Source organism: Anastrepha obliqua, chromosome 5 (assembly GCF_027943255.1).
Source record: "Anastrepha obliqua isolate idAnaObli1 chromosome 5, idAnaObli1_1.0, whole genome shotgun sequence".
Lineage (NCBI taxonomy): Eukaryota > Metazoa > Arthropoda > Insecta > Diptera > Tephritidae > Anastrepha > Anastrepha obliqua.
The window spans coordinates 48116007-48132094 of record NC_072896.1 but is presented as its reverse complement, the minus strand read 5'-3'; the positions used below and the strand labels follow the sequence as shown (position 1 = coordinate 48132094).

Below are 16088 nucleotides of genomic sequence, written 5' to 3'. Positions count from 1 at the left end.
ATATCACTAACACAATCTCATGGCCAGCAGAAATCTGCACAAGCATTTCACACATATTCACACACTCGTCCAATCAGTCGTTGGTCAGATGGCAACGAAGTGTTATTGGTTAATTTTTTTCGTATATCACTAACACAATCTTATTTTTTTCGTAAGCAAACCGTTTCGTGACCACAAGCGACGTCAGCCTATCAGCCGATTCTGTTAAATTCGCTCAGAGTCGAATAATGGTCTGTTAAAGAGCTCACCTTTGAAATCTTTTCACGATGTACAAAAGGTCGGAAGCACCGATTGCATCCGCAACTATTTCATAAGCAGATGCATATACGTGTAGAAAAAAAAACACAGCTATTAAGTGGATTAGAATAGAAAGGAAGAAATATAAATGTTTATATAGCTTTTACATCCATACCATGGCAAGAAGTCGGTAAATGTAGCAATTTTTCTTTTGACCCAAACGGAATACTCGAAAAATGTTTTGCTGATCGTTGGATGGATTCCATGACGTGTCGAGTATTATAACTCTGTTAGCGCCAGTTAAATTAATACCTTGTCCGCCTGCTCTTGAAGATATCAAAAAAACACGTGCACGTTTATTCGAAATTGAATTGAATTGTTCAATCATTTCATGACGTATCAATTTCGGCGTTTTCCCGTCCAACCGATAATAGTCCTTGCCGAGTATCCAAGTGTTTTTGACTTGATAGCCTTGCGACATTTCTAAAACATAATTACAATAAATTATAGTAATGATTATCAGCTCAATGACATACTTAATTCGTTTAAGGTATCCGGGTCCTTATCGTTCATCTTTTTGAAAAAGTATTCCACCACATTTAACACCGCTACAAAGGCGGAGAATATTAGACTGCAAGTATTTAAAATAATTTAACCAAATAGTCTGTGAATGTATTACACTTGATGAAAAACAACTTACCATTTTTCCCCTTTTTCTTCACACATTCGAAGTATTTCGAACATTGTGCGCAATTTATTACTAGGCAATATGGTTTCCAAGTCTTTTTCTGTAAGTAAGCTTCTCCACCAATCGTTTGTTACAGATATCACACCTGTCTGACTATCATACACATCATCCGGCTGATCATCGTCTGAATTCACAGTTTGGTTTTTACGAGGATCTTTTCTATGCTTTTGCTGAAACACGAACGCACATTTTAATGATTTGCTGTTTATGTTTTCAAATTACTACTTACTGCTGTCGCATTTTTCCAAGCGTCTTCCAATACTTTAGGATGAGTCCATATCTAAGGATTCATACAATGAGTAATATTTTTTAAGTAGTTCATCATGGTAACTCACTTTTCGTAAGCACGTGTAATCTGTTATTAATCCTTTACCTCGATCTTCCTTTTTGGAAATTATATTTATTATATATTCGTAAAGAATAGTCTGCAAAGAAAATATATAAATAAAAAATATAAATAATATATATAATATTAGATACGCGATAAGTAATTTTTTTATGTAATATTTTAATGCATCTCAATGTTGCAATCATAACCTCAAACACTGCCAATTTGAAATGTGGCGGCACCATAAACAGGGTGCATATGGTATTGGAGGGCATACATATATGCCGCTATAACTTCCCGAAACAATTATTTTTTTTATTACTCGTTTTCATATAAGACTGGAGGGCTACAACTTAACTCAAGAAATGAAGACACATGCAGTTATCGTCGCTATATGTGCAAATCACACCGATTTAGAAATCTCAAAGTTTTTTAAGTGCGTCCGTTCGTTCTTTTATAAGGTTCACCGTGCTTCCATCAGGCGGCGATGCAGAATCTTTTGCAAAACGTAAAAAACACGAGGAACGTTCTGACACTGTCCAATCTGCAGAATTTATTCAACAAGTGCAAGCGATCATTGAAGAGGACCTTTCAAAATCAATGAGATGACTTGCGAGGGAGCTTAATGTGTCTGAGGGTCTCTTATCTGTCGAGTTTGTTTATGTCGAAACAAACACGAGAACAGGGAGTTATAGCATTCACGATAAACACCCTGCAACGCCTGAGATATTATGGTATTTTTCGGACGAATCAAAGTTTGACCAAAACCAAAAGGCCAACAAAAATTTTGACCAAGGCCAAAAGACCGCAGAAATTACAGATGTCTATGTTCAAATCCTGTTGTCATACACACAAAATTTCCAATCAATGTTATGGTTTTAGGTGTTGTGAGCAGCAAAGGACATGCATGCCACCACACATCTTTACTCAAAGATTTCGAATTAATTCTGAAGCATATATCGAGATTCTAGAGACAGCAGTAAAGTCCTGGATTAAGAGTGTACGTGGTGACAGCCCATACATCTTTCAGCAAGACTCTGCTCCTCCACACAAAACGATAGCGACGCAATATTGGAGGGCTGAAAATTTCCAAGACCACTTAACACCGAACTTGTGGCCCCCTACCTCCCCAGATCTTAATCCCCTGAATTACCACGTATGGGAAGTAGTTGGGCGTGAAACCAATAAATATCCTCATAACATCATTTCGTCTGAGAAGGCTGCAATTAATACCGTTATGGTCAACATGAAGGAGGAGCATTTAATTCGGGCAAGCATTCCTTTCCGGACCCGGAACGAGGAGGTTATTGCAGCTAATAGAAATTGTATTTAATGATTTTATAGATATAATATCTATGTATTTATCCGTAGCCGAATGGTTTAGTGCGTGACTATCATTCGGAATTCAGAGTGAACGTAGGTGCGAATCTCAGTGGAACACCAAAATGAAGCAAACGCTTTATCTAATAGCGGTCGCCCCTCGGCAGGCAATGGCAAACCTCCGATTGTATTTCTGCCATGAAAAAGCTCCCCATAAAAACATCTGCCGTCCATTTGTAGAATAACATCAAGACGCACGTCACAAATAGGTGGAGGAGCTCGGCCAAACACCCAAAAAAAAAGGGTGTACGCGCCAATTATATAGATATATAATAGATGAGTTAATGTTGTGTAAAAAATTCGGGAAGTTTCATTAAAATGTGTTCAAAATAAGAGCTAATTAGTTTTACTCTTACGTTGTCCTGAAAAACCATACGCACCCTGTATAGTAAGAGTACGACATACGTCTCTTCAGCGCGGCTTGAAAGAGGTTGGTCTAGCAGTGAATGAAGGCAAAAAGGATTCCCGTTTGTTGAAACGCACATCACAGTTGACAGTTATAACCTTGCACCAGCATAAATACCACCCACTGTGTCAGCCTGAAGATCAAGCGAAGAATATATTTTGACAAAAGGTACTATTATTGATTATAGGTAGCCAATCTAAAGATCTACTATACTATTGCAGATGAATCGATCATCCTGCTTGCTGGAATTATTAAGGCATTTGGACAATTCACGAATGGAGGCAAAATGACGCGAATTATTTGCAAGTTGTGCGCACCATTGATGGTAACGTCGGGTCCATTCAGTTCGAATAGTATAATGTTGCCTCCGATATGCGAGCCAAACACAGCCATTACTTTTTCCAACTTTTCGAAATTTAATAGACTTTCAGATTTGTAAGGATTGTTCTCACTATAATCCTCAGAATCATACAACGATTACGATGTTTCCATCAAGTCATATGAACGAAAAATTCCGACTGATGTGGCATCCATGGGTTTACAACAAAGAAACTAGCGAAGTTTCCATAAATCTCTGCATTATGATTTGAATGAAATTCATTAAATTTCCCAAAATTAACGATTGAGAGTTTCTCTCTGGGTAGGATATTGGAAATCATTTTTTTAAGATTTTTTTTTATTCGCTTAAGTTTCCTACTTCTATAAAATCTATGAAAACGTATTTTAGATTTGTATCGAATACGAAAACGGTCCCATAGTGCACAACCGCTTCAACCTAACCTAATGCCTGGTAGAACCAAGTCTGGTAGAGTTGGATAAATATTTATTTCCTTTCTACATCTTTTCCTTAACCAAATACCAGCAAAATTTCAGCACTACATAGTTACTAATGCGATAAATGTCCAAGTTAAAGTTCAATGACCAAAATGTTTCGGAAACTATTAAAAATCCAAATTTTCGAGTCTTCATTATAACAGAATATTTCATTAATTATAAGATTTAAAATATTGAAATAATCTTTACCTGGACCTTTGTCATTGGAACAAATAGTACGTATTCGTATTTTTGGGGCAGAAAAGTTTTTAAGAGCTCAGCTTCTTTTCTCTGTGGCATATGCGAAGAAGATAATATGTAAAATGCACTTCAAATTATGTAGGTTTTAATTGGCCTTACCTGTACAAATTTAGAAAGTTTTTTGTGTAAAACAAAAGATCTTTGTTTCATTACTTGTATATCCCTTTTACTTGAATCCTTATGTTGTCCATTCTTTATAGGATTGGCATATAGATTTGCAAACTCTTTCTCAGTTCCCAAAAATAATGGTTTTATAAAATTCACCATACTGTAATCTATTAATATTAATATTAAATAATATTTTATAAGTTTTAATAATAAATATCAAATTTAGTTTAGACATTTTTTATGCTTAAATGATGACCAGAAAAATTCAGACACGGAGGAAAATTCCTCAGAACTTAATTTATCTGCAATTCGATTGAAAATCTAAGAATATAACGATTAAATTGGGAGCAAAGGTGGCGGGCCGAAGCTTTTATACACAGTTTTATGAGGGACGTTCGATGTACTCTAGAAAATATTCGATATTTTCGAAATGGATTTACATTTTTTTATGAAGTAAATATTTTTTTTTCCAATTCCAATATACACGTAGATTTTCAAAACTACATTGCAAGTAAAACTATGGGGAGGCGTGACACTTTTAAATCCGTTTTTGAAATGAAGGAGCGTATGAGGACTCCCCCCTTTAGCTAGGTTAGGTTAGGTTAGTCAGGTTGCTTATCTAAGACAAGGCACTGGCTGGCTCTAAGGCCCATTGTGATGCCTGCCTTTGATTTTCATCCCCTAACTAAGTTGCTTAAACCACTTAGATATTTTTAAGAAGACATATTGCAAAATTCCCAGGTCTTCAAAAAAATAATCGCCAAGATATTTGGCATGGCTTCTTTGAAGGGCAGGGCATTCACAGAGTAGGTGATGTGCCGACTCAAGTTGTTCTTCATCTCCTCAACTCCAGCAGAAGTCATTGTGAGGTACACCCATTCGACTGGCTAGGGTGCCAACAGTGTAGTGGCCCGTTATAGCACCTGTGAGGACGCTGATAGTTGACCTGTTGAATCCAAGCAGACATTTTGTCCTGAAATTAGTAGTCAGAGACCACCTTCTATTGGCTACCGCGACTACGCTCAAGTAAATCGCAGTATACAGTTCGTTTGAGGAATGCTAATGTTCTCTACCACTCGCTAAAGGTCAAGCTCTGAGCCTTTCCTTGCACACTCATCCGCTCTCTCATTTCCCTCCACCCCAGAGTGGCCGGACTCCTAACAAAATGTAGTGTTGTGTTGTTGAATAAGCGAGAGCGTCCTCCTGCATTCTTCAATACATCTTGAACTGACGTGCGCTGATGCCAGCGCCTTGATCGCTGCTTGACTATCAACAAAAATGGCAAGGCTTGCCGGAGGTAAGTCCATTAGTATTATCGTTTCTGCTGCTTTGTCTATAGCGTAGATCTCACCTTAGAAGACGATACACCGGTCTAGGAATTTAAAGGAACAATTTAAGACTAATTGTTACGAGTACACTCATCCAGTGCCATTGTCCATCTTTGAGCTGGCAGTATAAATATGGTGACCAATATCATCTGATATGACTCTGGTCTGCCAATCCTTCCTGTCAGGTATTCTTATTTTAGAGTATTTGTTCATATCTATCTTGGGAATCAGATAGTCTGTTTTCAATTCGTCTTGCAAGTGTTCCACAAATAATAGAACTGATGCATTTTTTTAGCTACCTGTTGCTTTGATACTGGAAACAGGTTGGCCCGCTATCCCGTTAACATATATATCAATGTGTGGAAATGTAGGATCACTTCCAGCGCCGCCATAGGCGTCGAACGGAGCGCACCTGTTATTCCTACACAAGCTACCTGTTGTCTGCTCTTGGAGCGAGCAAATTTCTCGAGCCCTCTAAAAAATACTATTACATTTTTTTTTTTTTAAATTACCTCTAGCACAAATTACAGTAATAGCGAAAGAAAGCGTGACTATTAATAGATTTTATCCATTATAAATAGGAACATACCTTACTAAGAGGACATATGGAAATCAAAATTTTGATTTGATTTGTTTTTGAAGGTCAAGTTTAGCGAGCCGAAATGCGAAGCGTATACCATTGTCTTTTAGGTAAACATTTGCATCGAGAAAACTTATATTTAACCCGGGGTTTGTCGCTAGGCTAATACAAACACAAACGGTCGCAACCGGGTACAAATTACCACATAATATATAGGTGTATAATTAATTAAATATTTATTTTACGTAGAGAGCGCGTCTTTTGTTTCTATGCAGAAAGGCACTTGAAGCGACAGGTCACGATGTGGTTTTATTACCTTCGTGGTATTTTTTACCCAGTACCGACGTACGCCGGGTTAAAGTATTATATTTACTAATCGCATCCATCCTAAGTAAAAACAAAGATAAATTTTTTAATGTCATTCAATGAATAAATTACGCTATGAATTTTTTGGAAAGCGCATGTAAAAGAAGCTTTAGAGAGAGAGGTCATTTCAAGATACTTAACTCGAACAATATCGGTTTATGATACGCTTCCAGCATACCCGAAATATAGCGCATCGTTATGCTGTCACTAACAAGCGTTATGTGAAAAAGTTATAATACTCTAACACTCTATTATAATAATATTCACTTCATGTGAATATTGATATAAGTATTCGTGATACATACTTACATTCTTTTAAATTATTCTGTATTGGTGTGCCAGTTAGCACAATCCTTTTCGGTGTTTTAATTTGGGATACTGCCAGACTGATGGCTGATTTACTGTTTTTAATAATATGACCTTCATCACAAACCACTAAATGAGCACCTTGAATTTTTATATTTAGGAGATTATTGTTTATTGATTTATTTTGTCCAAAATATTCAATTTAAAATACCTGGGCTTAGCAAATATTTGTCGACGTCATTGCGAATGCTTTCCAGTCGTGATGGGGCAATACTGCGATTTTTATATGAATGATAGAAAACTAGTGTTCTAAAAGCCTCATAGCCTATTAATAATATTCCGGCTGCATTAGGTGTTGATGAGGACCAATCTTTAAGAATTTGTATCTTGTCGTTAATATCTCTGGAAAAATAAAAGGCTTTATTTCGAAATGATTTAACTAATAACTCAATATATTAACTTACGATGTGTCATGAAATGTATAATATTTCGGTTTTAGTGGGCCCAACCAACGTTCAATTTCATCGGCCCAATTCATAACCGTACTTTTAGGACATAACACAAGAACTTTTGATGTTTTCAATTCTTTGTATGAAATAACCGTGTGAAGAAGCGCAATAAGCTGTGTATATAGAAATTAAATTGTTGATTAGAAAAAATGACTTCATAAATTTGAAAGATCAAAAAAGATTTGTATATAAGAGGAGGAAATATTATTGTTTTAATTGACTTTTTTGTTAAATGTTTTTTATGGCTTTTGAAGCAAATATTGCAATAATAAAACTCGGCAAAACTTAGAGCGCATATGCATAACTTGACCTTCAACTAAGGCTAATGCCATTTTCGGTTTTGACAAATTTAAAAATATGGTACGAGGGCGTTAACAAATGTTATAAAATACAAAAAATACATATATGCTTGTGAATCTTTTTATTACGAAATTTTATATTTTTTTGAAAAATTTTAAAATTCCATTAGTTTTGTTATACTCTTACGATGTTTCATTAAAAATATCAGAAAAATCGGTTCAAAAAGAGACGGGAAAGTAGAAATTCAGCAGCAGGAAGTTCGTTATTTAATACTCTACGTCAACTCAAGCTTTGAAAATTTTCAATGAGTTCCAAACTGTATATAAAACGGAGATTCCATCTTTTAAGAGGAGACCCTCTAGAGGCCGTATGTTCCAATGTAACAAACAGGAACTTATGATGATGTCTTAAGTCTATTTGTAAGTAGACTGGACAGACTGGACGATTTTCTGTGAAGGACAACGTCAACCGAAGAGATTAATGTGGCCCTGGTGAAGCGAAAATTTTACGGAGACCCACAAATGACACAGGAAATCATATGCAGTGAATTAGGCTTGAATGCCATGTCAGTATCGCCAATGATTTGTAATGCACAAAGAAATCTTCTCGATGGGAAAGAAGCTAAAGTAAATTTTTGCTCAATATTTTTTAAGAACATTCGAAAACGGAGAGTTTAGCAACTTTAATATTATCGTAACAGGTGACGAAACTTGGCTTTTAAGTACGACCCAGCAACCAAACAGCAGTCCATGGTATGGAGCCCGAAAGGAGCAAATCCACTTGTGAAAGCCAGGCAGCAAAAGTCAACAACAAAATTGATGATTTCGGTTTACTTCACCAGACAATAACTGCCAAATGGTATACTGAGATTGCTTATCAAAAGTGTTCAAAAATTTTCTTGAAAAATGGAAAAAAAGGGAAATGCGGCGCTACTTCTTACACCACTATAATGCGCAGGCTCACAATGCTGAAATTACAGTTAACTTCATTGCGCTTTGTGGCATTGAAGAAATTTGTTCATCGCCTATTCTCCAGATCTAGCGCCGTGTGATTGTTGGATATTTAATTTTAAAAAAATTTGAGAGGAAAAGTTGCTGGAGTTACAGATTATAAAATTAATAGTATTGAAGTTAATGGTGATTATGTGGAGAAGATAAAAAAATAAAGATTAAAAAAAAATCAATTCAAATTACCGAACTTTTGTTAGTACCCCCGTACTTAGAACATCAAACACTTTTTTAACCATTAATCCACCTGAGCTACATCGCAACGGACAATAACACGTTCTCAGCATAGAAGATAAGACTTTAAAAAGTAAATGAATAAAACACATATCCAAGTATTCCATTATAGGGGTTTATTGAACTAAATGGAGCAAGTAACATAAAATATAACTCTCTTAATTACGAGCAATTCAACTGGTCACACATTTTAACTAAAAAAATAAATAAAATTTTATGAGATCCGTAAAACCGAAGAACTTAAAATATTGTAATGAGATTTTCATTTTTCTTAGGAAAACAATATTCGTCTATGAAAATAAAGTAAAAATAAAAGAAATAACTTCAATATTTTCACAAACTTGCAGATGGTAAAAGCCAAAAATTTTTCACGACATTTTTGAACATTTTGTTTGAACCTTCCCAGGAAGAAGTATGTGTAACTGGCATTTTACTTCTAGAAAATACCTACGAAGAAATGGCACTTTTCCACCGTCATGTTGGTCAGTCGCTCGCCGTCTTTTGAATATCCCTGACTTTCCAAAATTTCAGATCACTGTATCCAGACATTCCGTTCCAGAATATCTTCCTCATCTGACCGTTCCTTCTCTAACCATACTACGATCTCTTACAGTTTTTTTATTAATTTTTAGACTAAAACAATAAATAACAAAAAACCATAACCGTTAACAATTTTTTTTCTTACAATAGCCTAACGCACACAGGACAGGTATCGCGGAATGAATACACAACACTAAACTAAGTTAAGCAAATTTTACACAGGCGCTCACTACCATACGACGATGGGGCGGGGCGAAACTCAAATTTAAATAGTCGTTGTTATCGTAAGATAAGATTGTTAGGGATCAATTATAGTTCGGAGAATTCAGTAAAGACCATAAAAAATGGTATCAATTTTATTTTACTACTTAAGTATAATAATGAACTTCTCCTTTTAATTTATTTGTTCAGAAATATAGATTATGATATTTAATGTTCCTTTTTTTTGAATTTTTTAATATAAAAGTAACGGAAAGTTAAAGATTTTTTCAGGGATGATGTTAATTTTTTATGGCATAAATAATAAATAAATAAGTAGTTTCATATTTTTTTACTGTGAGTTACTAGGGTCATTTGAAAAATTCGTGCAAAATAAGATCGAGGTTATAAAGCGTTTTTCAGTAAGAGCGCTTCAACTTTTTTTTTTAATAAAACACAAACGGTTTGACTTTTTTAACTATTTTTTTTTATTATCGAGTTTGAACATATACATTTAAGTATGAAATTCGATTTCTTTTGCATGATCACCGCGTGCACGTTTTACGAAGTCTAATCGTTGAACCCAATTTTCGACCACTCTTTTGCATAAATCGGCCGAAATTCCAGCAATTTCGCGTTCAATATTGGCTCTGAGCTCACAAATCGTCGCCGGCTTGTTACTGTAGACCAATGACTTCACATAACCCCAAATAAAATAGTCTAGAGGCGTCAAATCAAACGAGCGCGGCGGCCATTCGACCGGTCCAGTTCTGGAAATAATGCGCTCATCGAACTTACTCTTCAACAAATCAATTGTAGCGTGTGCTGTGTGGCTTGTGGCTTGTGGCCCCGTCCTGTTGAAACCACATTTCGTCTAAGTCCATACCATTCAATTGCGGCCAAAAATAATCGTTTATCATGTCGCGGTATCGATTTCCATTCACAGTAACGTGACGATCGTTCTCGTCAACGAAAAAATATGGGCCAATTACGCCGCCGGCATGTAAACCGCACCAAACAGTGATTTTTTCGGGATGCAACGGTGCCTCATGAATCACGTGTGGATTGCTTTCTGCCCAGTAACGCATATTTTGCTTGTTGACAAAGCCATTGAGCCAAAAGTGAACTTCACCACTGAAGATGATTTTTTGGAAAAAAGAAGTCTTAAAGTAGCAGCAACAGAACGATTATTTTCGTAAAAAATTTGCACGTATTGTAATCGTTGCTCAAGTGTGTAGCGTTCCATGATGAAATGTATACTAATGAAGTTTACAAATGACAAGCGAAAAATAAAAAATATTGCGTCGTTCGCCCTCTTTATCGGAAAAAAGTTGAAGCGCACCTATTGAAAAACGCTATATTTAGTTAGTAGCATCCCTTGGAAGATGCCAAGTTCCAGCCAGATCAATCTAATTCCTTGCGTTTGGCATTCGTTGGGATCGAGGAAGTCGAGTGATTTTCCTTTTCCAGCTCACGCCTCAGCAGTTGTGGCCGCAAAATTTATGTAAATAACGTCCCAACTCTTTTCACATTCTCTCTATTGTCTAGACTTCGCTCCCTCGAACTACTATTACATTTGTTTGTTTGTGTTATATTATATATGAAGAAATGGCTAGCGGGTAAAAGTTTTATTCAAACGAGACGGTGATAGCAGAAACAAATGACTCTTTTTCAGACTTGGACAAATGAAGAATTCAACAAACTAAGACAAAAAGGCGACTATGTCGAAAAATAAAATAGGTTTACCCCAAACTACAGATTAAGAAGATTTTATTTTTGCAACGATCCCCGTAATTCATGATTTTTTTCTTTTTCATATATTTTAACTTTAACTTTAACAAATTTTTGGTTTTTTTTTCACAAGTCTTTCGACAATTATTGGTTTTTATCTTTTGATTAATGATAACTTCCTGGGTTTAATTTTAGTGTTCATAATGTAAAACTGGCGATCAAAGAATTATCGTTATCCTTTAACGCCAAAAAAAAAACTTTTATTAGTAACGCTAAGAAATATAAATTATTTATTTAATTAATTATTAAAGACAAAATAAAGTGTATTTCATCATTTCCATCATGTCGAACGTGACCAGCATACACTGTTAAACCTGAAAAAAAGTCATCTGAAAGGTTTTTTTTTTTTAATTTTGACAGTAGGCTTAACTTATATCTTTTTATTGATCCTATAATTGGACAATTTTTCGTTTTCAAGACAGTTGCAAAAAACCAAGGCACGGGACAAAAACAGAAGTGGTTTACACGGCCAACAACTGAAAGGTTTATACCAGCGAATGTGAAGCAATATTTTAATGTGATTAATTTTAGTATTTTATTCAATAATGTCTCATAGAAATAGTTTTGAGTATACTTTTATAAATTAAATTTTAATCACTGTCGCACGAGATTTGTTGCTGTTGCTCTTTTTATGAAATTATTTAAAAAAAAAAAATGCTTAGTTAACATGTTTTTGAATTCAATGTATTTATTTTCACAACAAACTTAAGAAAAATATGCAGTATGAATAAAGCATTGCGTAGTATTAAATACAGGGTGGCTGATGAAAGCCGCTACCAAAAAAAATTGAATAACTTTTTTTCTTTTTAAGTTATCTGTTCCATTTTTGTTTTAATTTGCAGATTGATATTTAAAATTTATTAAAATGGATAACTGGGACACGCAAACAAGAATTTGGATAGTCCGCCGCTATCACGCACTGGAGTCCGTAGTTTTGGTACAGAGAGAGTATAGGCGGATGTTTGGCGGCGATCCCCCGAGCAGATGGACCATAATGAGACTGGTGAATAATTTTGCTGAGCAAGGAACAGTCGCAAGAAGGCCTTATCATCGAAACCCACCAGTTCGGACAGAGGAAACGATCGCTGCTGTAGCTGCAGCTATACAAAGCAATCCAAGGGTTTCAACAAGAAGCTTATCTGCTCAACTTGGTGTCAGCCGACAGTCTTTGCAAACAATAATGCACAAAGATTTAGACTTATTTCCCTACAAAATTCAAATGGTTAACAAATTGAATGCAGCAGACTTGCCGATTCGCTTGGAATTTTGCCAGAAGATCCTGCAAATGGTGGAAGAAGACCAAAACATGTTAAACTGCCTTTTCATGTCTGATGAGGCCCATTTCGATTTAAACGACAATGTGAACAAACAAAATTGTCGAATATGGAGTACTTCTAACCCACAGATACTCCACGAGACGGAATTGTATCCTCTTCGCGTGACAGTGTGGTGTGCGGTTTCTTCACGCTGTATTGTCGGGCCTTATTTTTTTGAAGAAAATGGTCACACCGTTACGGTTACTGGAGACCGTTATTTGAAAATGCTGAAAGAATTTTTCTATCCAGAACTACGCCGAAAGAGAATTCCTTTCAACTCTGTGTGGTTTCAACAAGATGGGGCAACGTCTCACATAGCCCAGACTGTTATGACAGAGTTGCGACGAAAATTTCCCAATAAACTGATTTCAAGAAACTCCGAATTTCGTTGGCCCCCCAGGTCGCCTGACCTTACTGCACTTGACTTTTTCTTGTGGGGTTTATGTAAACAAGAAGTTTATAAAACAAAGCCAACAAATTTGGATGAACTAAAAAAATCCATTCGGGCAACAATTGCGGCTATTCCTGTCGCAACTCTCAAAGCAGCAATGGACAACTTTTTACTAAGATGCCGCACTTGTGTCAACGAGCATGGGGGGCATTTAAATTCAATTATTTTTAAAACTAGTTAAGCTACATTTAATAAAATTTAATGACCTTCAACTTGAAAAAAAAAATAAATGAATTCCATACACTAAAAAAAAAAGTTATTTGAGTTTCTTAATGTAGCAAAATTCATCAGCCACCCTGCATAATAAACAAAAAAAATTTTAAATAAAAATAATTTTAAATAAAAATAATTTTAAATAAAAATAATTTTAAATAAAAATAATTTTAAATTAAAATAGTATCAGGAATATTATTATTGTTTTATTTATTTGTAAGCAGTCCATATTTTTTAAACAATGCTTCAAGTACTTTTAATTTTTTTTACGTGTCTCTTGGCAATGGCTCCACTTCTTTACAGCTTTTGTAAGACTTTTCTGCTTGCATTTCGCGTTTCTGCGAACTTCTCCTGAGTTTGCATCTTACGTATGTCCTCATACCGTTTTTTCCTTTTCACTTTTGCCTAGCATTCCGCATTGTATCCACGTTTTCTAGTTCATTGTTTTGTAATATTATTTGATCTGACTTCAACTTTTTCTCCGCCGTTTTTGCTTATCTAGATTTAAATTATTTAAAAATATGTATTTTTATAAATAAATCATTAAGGTAATAATTTTCAAAATTATAAATTTTACACTTACGATGTCGCACGTGACCTATTTTATTTAGGTTCCAAGATCACATATCTTCTTATTTTTAAAGAAGATTTCTCTCATTTTAATTGTAAAAAACAAAACTTAATATTTGATGAACTTTCTGCAGTGATAGCAAATGTTGTTTTTCAATGTCGCACGGGACATCGAAATACGCGATAATGCAAGTAAAAACTTTTTTTAGTTTTTTACTCCCTCTATATGGCGTCTTAAACCGAACCATAACATGGGAAAATAAATCTCTACATATTATAAAATAAAGTCCCCAAATATGTATGTACTTCAATGACTATGCACAGAATGGTCCGATTGGCAATTTGAATTTTAAATCTTGCAGTTAATCTCTATGTGAAGGTTTTTTAGACACAAATTGCATTAGCTTGTATAAAAAATTTATAAGAAAATCCATAAAAGACATTGCGTAAAGTGAATTAATTTTGTAAGCACAAGTGCATTAAAAAATGCTACAAAATAATTTTTTCAGAAAATTAAATCATCTCGTTCGAGTTTAGTTTTCAGTTCTCTGAAATCAAATGAAATGTAATTTTAAAACGTATTATAGGCGCATAAAACAACATCTAATGCCACATTATAAGATGCGAAGGACACCAGATGGCCTCCCAATGCTGCGAGCCATTATGTATTTGGAGGATATTTACGAATTGTACAATTAATTATATAGAATAATAATAATGTATTTTAATAAATAAATCGATCACATTCAACAAATGGTTTTAATTGCAAACTATAAAAATAAAAAAATAAAAATACGAAAGATAATGAAATGCTGGTTATTGAAAATTACCTGTAAAGTTTTTCCCAGACCCATGCAATGCGCTAAAATGCAACCAGAACCAGCGCTTTTTTTAAGCGCCTCCACACCTCCGTAACAAGAGTCGTACATAAACTTAACACCATCCCGTTGATGCTGCTTCAAATATTTTACTATGTCCGGATGAACTTTAATAAAGGTTTTAGATTCTTCATTGTAATCTAAAATTAAATTACAATCTCCTTGCACATCTGGTCGCTCTTTCAGGAGCTTTGATAGCACCTTATGTTTTCTCTCTAGGCGACGAATGCGTTCGCTCTCGTTTCGTTGTGCTTCGCGGGTCACGGTTGCGAGCTGTTCGGGCCGCAGCATTGGTTTAATGCGTGATTTGGTTTCATCAACTGCTTCAACATCTGAGGACTCACTTTCGGAACTAAGACTTATCGAGTCACAAAGTCTGCTCATTTTCTTTCTTTTTTCAACGACTGATAACATTTTTTCTAAAGATTTTGGTTTGCTTTGCTTTGTTAGAGAGCCCATATCGTCAAGCACTTCACAATCTGAATTTTCTGACGAATTCGACTTATTTTTTTCGATTGAACTATTTTTTAAATCAATTACTTCTTGTGGTATGGATGCTTTATTATTCACTTTATCACATTTTTCACTTTCTTCATCACTTTCATTGGCATTAAACTTTTTTAGAAATCTGTCAACTAATGGTGAATTACTTCCTTCACTGCTAGATAGAATTTCCTCGATGTTGTCACTGGCGTCCGACTGTGAAAATTCGCTATTTGAATCGCTTAGCAATTGCTGTTTGACATTTTCATTGCAGCGCTTCAAAAACTGCTTCTCTGTTATAATCTCTTCTTCACTCTACAATAAACAATTATTAATTAGTTCATATTAAACAACATATTAATATTATATTTGTTAGAAATTAAGTATTAACGCCCTTAAATTGCATGCTTGTGCGTGTTGCTTAGTCATTGGAACATCATGAGAGACTGTGTATTAAAACCAGTATGTAAGTATTGTCATCAAGGACATCCGATGGCAAAGTGTTGCTACAACAACATCGCACTACAACAGTGGATAAGGAAAATAATTACCTCACTTATACTGGCATCAGATATTATATCTTGATGTATATCGTCATCTATGTAATCGTCCGTAGTTTCCTTGTTTTTACTAGTGGCACTCCTCGCTTTTACTTTCTCATTTGATTCAGTTGACTTTGCCGATCCCAGATTTGATCTTTTGATCAAACCATTAAGATTAATTAGCCTAACAATTAG

At 35.0% G+C, this 16088-nt stretch overlaps 1 protein-coding gene across 1 annotated transcript in view; it reads right to left on the bottom strand.

The window, feature by feature from the left end:
- LOC129247046 (transcriptional regulator ATRX-like) overlaps positions 1–16088 on the bottom strand; it is a 32259-nt gene that overhangs the window by 13464 nt on the left and 2707 nt on the right. The window contains exons 3-14 of the mRNA XM_054885913.1: positions 15903–16077; positions 14821–15666; positions 7326–7483; positions 7073–7263; positions 6865–7002; positions 4273–4448; positions 4123–4203; positions 1321–1410; positions 1215–1265; positions 938–1155; positions 774–868; positions 413–720 (exon numbers count right to left, since the gene is read on the bottom strand). Of these exons, the coding sequence (XP_054741888.1) occupies positions 413–720; positions 774–868; positions 938–1155; positions 1215–1265; positions 1321–1410; positions 4123–4203; positions 4273–4448; positions 6865–7002; positions 7073–7263; positions 7326–7483; positions 14821–15666; positions 15903–16077 (2527 nt within the window). The remainder of the gene's footprint in view (positions 1–412; positions 721–773; positions 869–937; positions 1156–1214; positions 1266–1320; positions 1411–4122; positions 4204–4272; positions 4449–6864; positions 7003–7072; positions 7264–7325; positions 7484–14820; positions 15667–15902; positions 16078–16088) is intronic.